This window comes from Gymnodraco acuticeps, unplaced genomic scaffold, assembly GCF_902827175.1.
Source record: "Gymnodraco acuticeps unplaced genomic scaffold, fGymAcu1.1, whole genome shotgun sequence".
Classification (NCBI taxonomy): domain Eukaryota; kingdom Metazoa; phylum Chordata; class Actinopteri; order Perciformes; family Bathydraconidae; genus Gymnodraco; species Gymnodraco acuticeps.
Window position 1 is genome coordinate 394,076 of NW_022992140.1, and position 10,331 is coordinate 404,406.

At 43.8% G+C, this 10,331-nt stretch overlaps 1 protein-coding gene across 3 annotated transcripts; it reads right to left on the bottom strand.

The window, feature by feature from the left end:
• LOC117538288 (CMRF35-like molecule 5) lies at positions 1-3,098 on the bottom strand. Of its 3 annotated transcripts, XR_004567828.1 has the most exons (7): positions 2,892-3,098; positions 2,342-2,674; positions 2,063-2,242; positions 1,699-1,794; positions 1,432-1,472; positions 82-592; positions 1-19 (listed from the first exon to the last, which is right to left on the bottom strand). XR_004567828.1 is itself a non-coding variant. In XM_034203891.1 (6 exons), exons 1-6 carry the CDS (start codon positions 2,944-2,946, stop codon positions 464-466), a joined length of 786 nt encoding a protein of 261 aa, XP_034059782.1. In that variant the 5' UTR covers positions 2,947-3,098; the 3' UTR covers positions 51-463. The 3 variants fall into 3 exon arrangements, 2 of the variants coding, with proteins under 2 accessions (XP_034059782.1, XP_034059781.1); XM_034203891.1 differs by lacking the exon at positions 1-19 and having other exon boundaries at positions 51-592; positions 1,699-1,746; XM_034203890.1 differs by lacking the exon at positions 1-19 and having other exon boundaries at positions 53-592.
• Between the last annotated feature and the right edge of the window lie 7,233 nt (positions 3,099-10,331).

The following is a 10,331-nucleotide window of genomic DNA, read 5'->3' on the forward strand; positions in this document are numbered from 1 at the left end:
GGAGGGGCTTAGCTTGACCCTGGTGGTGGTGAATGGATAGTTGGGTTCGGTCTGAAGGGGAGGGGCTTAGCTAGCTTGAACCTGGATTCAGAGGGACAGGAGGTGAAAAGGGGTGGATGAGGGTTGCATGGAGTCACCTGAAATGACAGCTGTCAGAGGGGAGAGCAGATTTAAAAGGTTTGGCAGAGCGCTATGATAGGCTTAGAGCGAAGTGATTGGTTAAGCTGGAGAGTGACGCCCCGATCACTTATTGAGAGGAGAGAGAGTAGTTACGTAGGAATAGTGAATAGACGGTCTTCCTGGTTGAACTTACGCTGAGCTTCATTTCACAGACAATGCAAACTGAATTATTCTCTTGATGTCAAGTCTCTTTGTAAAAATAACTCCAATTCAAAAAGATAAAAAGCTTCAGGACGGAGGTGAAATGTTTGCATTTATCTCACATATAATAAAGATTGAATCATTATTTTCTGCTGCAGTGGTCGTCTAAAGTTGTGTGGAGAGCAGACCCCTCTGTGAGAGAGCTGTACACTTGGTCTTCATCCATTGTCAACGGGTGGAGGGATTGGTAGACTTCATCAGGCCGTGCACTCTGTGGGAACATAACATGGATGACTTGTGTTGAGAGATGGTAACCATGTTAAACAGAGGAAAAGAACATGTGTTTCTTCCAGATGTAAATGAAACTGGAAAACAGCGCATTGCTGCAACACATCTTCAGAGAGCTGACTCCAACTTGCAAAGAGACTTTAAATAGAAGTAAGGCTAGTAGCTTCTAAGCAAAGTGGAACTGAGAAGTAACGTAATGACCCAAAGCATGATATGGTTATGATACTTTATAAAGCAGATGCAACAAGTAGCTCAAGTGTCAACGAACACGTGTTTTGTTTTTCCTCTCTGCAAATTCTCGGTATCATGAATACAAGTACTACAACATTATTTTAAAAAGTCAATGTTTCTGCTCAGACTTTAAAATGTAACTCTCCTTGTATTGTGAAACCATGTTTCTTTTAGCCAGAATACAATTATAATTTGTATCTGATCAACTATTGGATGGATTTCCATGACATTTCTATAGAGATACACACTGAAAAACTATAATGCTGACTTTATTCAAATGTATTATTTCAACAGATTTCACACAACTGTACGAGGTTAGTTGAAAGCAATCATATTTGTTGTAGTATTTGCAGTTTTCACAAATATGTATCGATGTCTCCTGTTGCAGCCAAGTAAGCAAATTCATTAAAACAAAATACAATATTTTATATTTACGTTATTATTTGGGATTTTTTTGTGTTACTTGATCCAGAGATCAAGAAGTTCTTAACAGGATGAAAAAACCAGCTGAGGAAGTATTTAAGCATGTGTGGAAGATCCAACAGAAACAGCCATGAACATATTTAAAGATTCAAAATGGCATGAACTCACATTGTATATGTCCTCGTGTGGGGAGCTGACATCAAGGCCTCCTGGGAAAAATGCATTCGTTTATAAACCTGACCAAAATAATGATCATTTGATGTTAAGTAATTCTGTGTTTACAGAACAGTGGCTTTCCTGGATACGTGCTTACACTTACTGCAGTGCATCCTATGTTCTTATATTTAATGTATATTGTCCGGTATTTAGAGGTCTACATATTATTGTTCTTATACTATGAACCAGCATTGAAGGCAGTCGGTTTGTGTGTCTTACTCCGTCCTCTCTTCATCAGCTTCCTGGTAAGCAGCAGCACGACCATCACTAAGGCGAATGTAAAAATAAGACCAGCAATCAAATATGGTACACTTCCTGCCAAAGAGAGGAAAGGAGGGATTAAGAGATTGATCAAATGCAGTTCACTCCTCACAATCACTATGGTCCATGTAATGAATAATACTATAACATCATTTCACTGATAAGGCATCGAGACTTAAGGGCAAGCACCACGTTAGAAAAGAGAGACTTTAAATGGATGGGTTTCTGAACAGCTCGAGCATCATTCAACTATAGCATTGAAAATATTATGTATACACTCAGCATTACAATTTGATCAAATGTACACAAGTGCACTTCTCACCGGCTGCTTGTGTTGCTGGTGCAGAAGGTGTCGGAGTATTCAGGGTCGTGTTCGATGCAGACACATCAGTGATATTATCTGAGCTGTTTGAAGGCAGAGTGGAGCTGTTTGACACTGCTGGTGGCAGAGTTGTAAATGTGTCCACTGTTTCTGGAGTTCTCTTGGGACCGTAAGACGCAGCTGAAAATGATAGACACAAAGTACATTCATTTAGCAACTATTTGAACAGTTATTACTTTTTATCAAGGATTGATTTTAAACTAAAGAGCATCAACTTACCATCTGTAACTTTAAGAACCACCTTTATCCATGGATCAGGACCATTCCTCTTCACTCTACAGTAATATGTGTCAGCGTCAGACTTTTTCAGATTAGTGAAGGTCACAAATAAATCATTTCCTCTGTTAAATATTTGAATTCTGTTTCCTTGTGTAGTCTTTCCAGATGCTGCTTTGATGATGATGTGTTTGCGTTCGGTGCATGGACGTCTACAAAAGTACTTATCATAAGATCTTGCATCAAGCACAGTGTTCCAGTCTGAGCATTTGAACGTCACTCTTTCCCCAACACAGCCTCTTATGCTGAGAATCTTCATCTCCACAAAACTCAGAGCTACAAGTGGAAATAAAGGAAACATTAAACATGTTGTATTATTGGTATTTAAGTGTCAATGCTCAAATGAAGTCAAATGTGTACATTATTTATCACATTGATTGAATTAACTATTTGTATCGACAACGTTTAACTTTTTTAAAGAGAACTACTCAATTATTTATTTAGCAAATAAACAAAAAATCAAACAGAAGAGAATAATAAAAAATGAACTCACCAGAAAGAAGACAAGAGTAGGCAAAGATGTTTATCATGGTGAAAATGAAGAACATAAAGACACGTTAATAATCAGGTCAGGCGACCACAGTCCGTAGAGTATTTCAAAGCATTTCCCTTCCTCTAAACCTTAAAGCCACACACACACACACACACACACACACACACACACACACACACACACACACACACACACACACACACACACACACACACACACACACACACACACACACACACACACCACACACACACACACACACACACACACACACACACACACACACCACACACACACACACACACACACACACACACACACACACACACACACACACACACACACACACACACACACACACCACACACCCCCACACACACACACACACACACACACACATACACACACACACACACGCACACACACACACACACACACACACACAGAACAGCAAGTACTAAAGATTGGGGGTGGAGGGCGGGACTTGTCACTTCAAAACCACGGTGTGATCTAGACTCTGAAGCCTGTCAACATGTCCAGATGAACTCACACACGCTTCAGTGTCTAACACATAGGGTCTAACACCATCTCTTTTTTATAAAGATAAACAACTTGAGAAAACAAATCCCATACCCCAGGCCTAACTGTTGACAGGCTTCAGAGTCTAGATCACACCGTGGTTTTGAAGTGACAAGTCCCGCCCCCCACCCCCAACCTTTAGTACTTTCTGCACTTGCTGTTCAATCTCTAAATGAATAATAGTTTCCTGTTTTATTAAATGTACACATCTCACTCTGCGTGAAAATACCATCTGCTGTATTTTATAGGATAAGCAAACAATGATATACAAGAAAAAACTAATATAATTCACAGACAATGCAAACTGAATTATTCTCTTGACGTCAAGTCTCTTTGTAAAAATAACTCCAATTCAATAAGAGAAAAAGCTTCAGGACGAAAACTGGAAAACAGCGCATTGCTGCAACACATCTTCAGAGAGCTGACTCCAACTTGCAAAGAGACTTTAAACAGAAGTAAGGCTAGTAGCTTCTAAGCAAAGTGGAACTGAGAAGTAACGTAATGACCCAAAGCATGATGGTTATGATACTTTATAAAGCAGATGCAACAACATGATACAAATATCATGAACACAAAAATGACATGTCAAAAAGCCAATGTTTCTGCTCAGACTTGATGTTAGAATATGTTGTCGTGTGAAACCAACCATCTTCTTAACCAGAATAAAATGTTTGGTTGTACTGATTAACTGTTGGATGGTGTAGCGACAGCAGGAAACAAACTAAGTCGCTGAGAGGCTGAGGCCGGGCCTGTTTGCTGTTGTATGACACGCTAAAAAAGTACTTGCTGATATCCAAAGCTCTGTTTCGTAGTATAATGAAAAAACTCTGTTCTCAGACATATACATTGTTATAATCGAAGCAATTGTAATCTTGCGGTCAACAAAAAAGTACAACGGCCCCGTGTCACCCTCTCTTCCACACACTCACACCTCATACAGGTGAACAGGATTATAATGAGTGCCACCCATACCCATGTGACCCAAGCCAACCAATCAACAGCGATCATGGCTCCGACACGCCAGCCTCTAATTATTAGGATAGTATACGTAATAATTACTAACAATTCAAATGGGAGACATGTGACAATTATAACTTAGTAATCAAGTCCATGCAGTTGATGTATGTGTAGTTTTCCTTCTTCTTTTCTGTGTACGAGTCACAAGTCAGTTAGGCCAAAAGGTACCACCGCCTTGGCTCAGTCAAAGATAATCCTTAGTGTCCTTTAAGTCTGTCAGTCGAAAAGAGTCAATACTGTGGAAAAGATGTCACTGATGTCGGATGTTCTTCCGTTTATTCATCTTCTCCACGATATTCTCGCTTTGATCGCCCCACTCCTTTAACGAGGAGCTCAGCATGTCCTCGTTGTCTTTGAGTCCTTCGGCCTTGTAGAGCACGTTGGTCCACTTCATGTTCTCCATTTCTTTGTTTGCAGCGGGGCCTTTCTGAGCAGCCGTTGAAGGAGAGGGCTTTTGTTGGGATTTGAGATGAGGCTTCTTCTCATCTTTAAAACTTTTCTTTTTACACTTCCTCTTCGACTCTTGCTGAAAAAAACACTCTTTGCAAACTTCTTATACTTGAGATCCTCCCTTGACATTCCAGCTTGTTCCTCCAATCTGCATTCAGGGAAGTCTGCGCTGAACTGCTGTTGCCAAGGTCCATCCAAATTCACAACCGAGATTCTGTTCACAGATACTTCTGGTTTGTCAAAGTTCATTGCATTCCCACTCACTCCTTTAAGTGGTCCATTCACTGTCCAGCCCAGGATTGTCCTGCTTGCATAGGGTCCGTCCTCCACACTGCGTATGACTTCCAATGGTTCCAAGGCCTTAGCAACATTGGTTCCTATCAACAGTCCAACATTTTTCAGATGAGGCCATCTCTGTAGGTCCGCTTGTCTAGGAATGTTCCCACTGCTGGCAGGCATGCACTCTTGGGTGTAGCTTTGTGGCAGTTCAAAGAAATTGTCATTTTTTAAGCCAGCCACTTCTAGTCCGAACACAATATGGCTATTTACGACCCTTTCTTGGCCTATGGTTCGTAAACGAATCTGCGCCTTCTTTCCAGTTAGGCCGAGCTCGTGCATTAAACCCTCTGTACAAAACACTGCTGTACTTCCTGGGTCCAAGAAAGCATAGGTGGTGACAATCTTGCTGCCCTTCGTTGACTTGACTTGCACTGGAACTATGGGAAGTTTACAGTTGTCATCACCAGCCCCTGTAAGGCCACTTGAAACCAGTGCGCTGTCCACTGATAGCTCCGATGTATTCTTGGCTTGAGCAGGATTGTGTCTTGCTTCATTGGAAGGGATGTGAAGTATGGTTGGATGTTTGAAGCCACATTTTGAACAGGAAATTCGCTTATTGCAGTTTCTGCTAATGTGCCCTACGCACAAACAGCCGAAACAAACACCTTTCTCCATCAGGAAGCCTATCTTCTCTTTGTGTGTTCCCTTTTCAAGCTGATGGCACGAGTCCAAGGTGTGACCTCCTCCGCAGCACAGACATGTCCTCCATCTTGTCAGAATGTGTTCCTTCCCTTCAGTATCTGTCTGAGTTTATTTTTCTACAAGAGCTACAGTGGTGGCAAAGCTAGTTCCTACGAAATGTGAGCGAGGCTGAGATCTGTTTAAAGCAGTATTTGTTGTTATGAAGGGAGCATCTTGAATGTTTCCAAATACTGGGTCGGTTAAGATTTTAACTTGTCTCTCAATGAAGTGTGTGATGTCAAAGAATGTTGCTCTGCGGCTGTTCCTCTCCTGCAGCTCACAGGCTAACGTTCTCCACTTGTCTCTGAAATGGTAAGGTACTTTCTTATTATGATCATCATATTCACAGCCATGTCAAGCTCATGCAAATACTGCACCTCTTCCATTGCGTTTGCACACGCTCTAAGGAAGAAGCTGTAGTCTTGCAGAGCCTTAACATCGTCTGTTCTTATAGGAGGCCATGAAAGAGCCTTTTGCAGATAAGCAGATGCCACTTTCTGCTCATTTCCAAACTGCTCCTAGATTAGAGCTTTAGCCTTGATGTATCCCCTCTCTGGATCCATGTGCTGGCAACTTCCAACAAGTCCTTTGGGATGACCCTGAGTGTACTGCTCCAGAAAGTAGAGTCGGTCACTGTAGCTGTTTGTGTTTTTCTCAACACCATTCTCAAAAGCCTTCATAAATGTGTGATATTTTAACGGGTCGCCATCAAAAGCTGGAATCTCTCTCTTTGGCAAGGATGAAAGGCGTTGCTGTTGTATTAACAGGGTGGTTATTTCATTTTGTTTTCTCATAATGCCCAGTATGTTGTTTTGATCTTCACTTGCGTTCAAGCTATCTCAATAATTCATTTGTGGTTTCAAAGTGGACTTTTTCTGGGATACTGGCTCTGAGGAAAGGAACCAAGGTGAAATGTTCTCATTAGGCCGTGTTGTTGGATCGAAGAAGTCAATGCTAGCCCCCCTTTGGTTTAGCAACATTTGTGGAGCATTTATATTGTCCTTAGCAGTGTAGAGGACTTGTGGTTTAGTGTTTCTTTGTTCAATGTAAGAGTTCATTCCATCCGAATGCCTTGTCTTTGAACTTTTCCCACTTAGGATGCTCCCTGTTTGCAACACATCTAATTTAGCCACATGTGCTGCAATATCCTCCTCCATCTGAAGTTGCTCCTTTCTCCTCCTAATTCGTTCCTCCTCCATCTGAAGTTTGCTCCTTATTCGTTCCTCCTCTTCCTCCAGTTCATGTTTGTCCTTTAATAGTTTATTTCTTGCCATTAAAGCTGCCAAGTCAGCCTCTGTTTTACGGCATGCAGACGAAGCAGTAGAAGTTGCAGATTTTTCCCCCAAAGCAGAATTTTGTGATCGGGTTGCTCTTCTTCCGATTTCCACGTTTGACACACTGTCACTTGGTTGTACATCCTCTTGCATGTCATCTGTAGTTGGAATATCCAGCACAGCAGCAGTTATTGTGGTAAAATCCTCTTGTGGCTCCTTTAACCACTGTTTAATGTCCCTCTGAAAGCTTTCACTGTATTCCAAGATACTGGCAAACCATTCCTCTTGTTTCTTCAGTTCATCCTCTGGGAGTAAAGGAATCAACATTTCATGTGAAATAATGGCTTTTTCACCCAGTTGAATTAATTTCTCGAAATGAGTTTGCACACGTGAGGCATTTCCCCTTTCTCTCATGTGTCCTTTTATTTCTGCTATGAGTGCTTTTATTTTGTTCACACTGGTTTTACGTTCCCGTTGAAGTTTGTCGATGTTATTTACCAATGCCTTCGCAGTGAGTGTGCGTTCTCTTTTCCCATAGTCCATTTCAACACCTTCAACGTCAACATTTATTTGACTCATTTTCTCCGTCAGTTTATTCAAGCTTCCTCAGTGCATTCGTCTGATTGCAACACACTCGAAGATCGGAAGACAATTCCTTCAAAGCATCACATTTCTATATGGCCACATCAACAGAGCAGCGCGACTTCCATGCGGCAGAGCGGAGTTATACAGTGGAGACACACAGCTGTGAATATGTGCACATTCAGCGGTAAGGCTTACCTGGCTGTGATCCGCGTTGAATGCAAACTGCAGTCTCTATTAACAGCCAGTGCTTACCTCAGTGAATTATTTCCATATCTCCATTCTCATCCAATAGATCCTTAATCCATGTGTAACCATCCAGATTGATAAAAACAACATAAATATGTCAAGGAAATAAAAAATTGCATTTATTTTGCAAGCCTATAGAAATTCAAACTAAAAGGTACATTGATTTTATAATAATCCACATTATATTATTGTGTGTATTGAGTTTATGCAAAGTTTATTTAATTAATGTTATTTATTTCCTTTTTCGTTTGACAAGGTAACATCTTTTTAAATATTTGGAATTTGTATTTATTTGTATTTTTGTATTTAAGTACGATAATCCATAGTTTTACATTTATAGGCCTGTAAATGTATTTCATTTTCTTAATTCAAAGAGTTAGCAGTAACCTTCTTAGTATGACTGCTTTGTTTACACAGAGAGAGTTAAAGCCTTCTTCTGGCAGATCCATTGTTGTGGTTTATCACAGCTCACTGATGACCATATGTCTCTGCCCTTGTAAAACACTGCACAGTGACCGTCAACAGGAGTGTTCTGTTTAGTCTTTATTTAATGGTATAGCCTTGAAATAAAGGAGTTTTTTGTCACTTTAATCTGCATTTGGGTCCTGCATCTTACACACACCGTAACTTTACGAACCGACCTGAGATATGGGCCCAGCAGATCCGTTTGAGCAGGAACTATTGGATTTTACCTTTTCTTTGTCTGTCTGCGCTCATCGATGGATAGGAGCGGTCAGGGTTCAGCAGCGAGAGGCTGCTATGGCTGAGGCACACCAGATGGCTATGGAGGAGCCAGGGGTAGTGAAGTTCTTACCTGGCTGGATTTTCGACTTCCTCTCGGTGTGTGATTCCCGGCCTGCTAGCCCCAGGCATGCTAGCACCCTGCCTCACAACTCCCAACCTAGCAGCCCGAGCCCCGGAGGCCATGTTTTGGGCTCCAGTACAGGCCCCAGCAGCCATGGTTCCAGCCCCAGTTCTGGCCCCAGCAGCCATGGTTCCGGCCCCTGTTCTGGCCCCAGCAGCCATGGTTCCAGACCCAGTTCTGGCCCCAGCAGCCATGGTTCCAGCCCCAGTTCCGGGTCCAGCAGCTGTGGTTCCGGCCCCAGTTCCGGCCTCAGCAGCCATGGTTCCGGCTTCAATTCCGGCTCCAAAACCGGCCCACACAGCCATGATCCAGGCTTCAGCTACGGACCTTACAGCCATATTTCCGGCTCCAGAACTGGATCTTATAGCCATGTTTCCGGCTCCAAAACCGGCCCATGCAGCCATGGTTCTGGCTCAAGTCCCGGGCCCAGCAGCCATGGTTCCGGCCCCAGTTCCAGCCATGGTTCCGGCTCAAGTACCGGCCCCAGCAGTCATGGTCCCGACTCCGGCTCCTCGTTACCTGTTGACTTATCGGCCGACGCCAGATCCCCGAGTCCTGTCGGCATACCGGCCGACTCCAGCACCTCGTCTCCTGCTGGCTCTCCAGCCGACGCCAGCTCCCCGTGTCCTGTCGGCGTACTGGCCGACTCCAGCACCTCGTCTCCTGCTGGCTCTCCAGCCGACGCCAACTCCCCGTGTCCTGTCGGCGTACCGGCCGACTCCAGCACCTCGTCTCCTGTTGGCTCTCCAGCCATCACCAGCTCCCCGAGTCTTGTCGGCGTACCGGCCAACTCCAGCACCTCGTCTCTTGTTGGCTCTCCAGCCAACGCCAGCTCCCCGTGTCCTGTCGGCGTACCGACCGACACAAGTTCCCTCTCAAGTCCCCTCTCCAGTTCCTACCCGAGTCCCCTCTCAAGTTCCTACCCGAGTCCCCTCTCAAGTTTCCTTTCAAGTCCCCTCTCGAATTCCCTCTCAAGTTCCCTCTCGAGTCTCCTCTCGAGTTCCCTCTCAAGTCCCCTCTCGAGTTCCCTCTCAAGTCTCCTCTCCAGTTCCTTCTTGAGTCCCCTCTCGAGTCTCCTCTCTAGTCACCTTTCAAGTTCCCTCTCAAGTCCCCTCTCGAGTCCCCTCTCGAGTTCCCTATCGAGTCCCCTCTCTAGTCACCTTTCAAGTTCCCTCTCGAGTCCCCTCTCGAGGCCCCTCGCAAGTTCCCTCTCGAGTCTCCTCTCGAGTTCCCTCTCAAGTCTCCTCTCCAGTTCCTTCTCAAGTCCCCTCTCGAGTCTCCTCTCGAGTTCCCTCTCGAGTCCCCTCTCGAGTTCCCTATCGAGTCCCCTCTCTAGTCACCTTTCAAGTTCCCTCTCAAGTCCCCTCTCGAGTCTCCTCTCGAGTCTCCTCTCGAGTCTCCTCT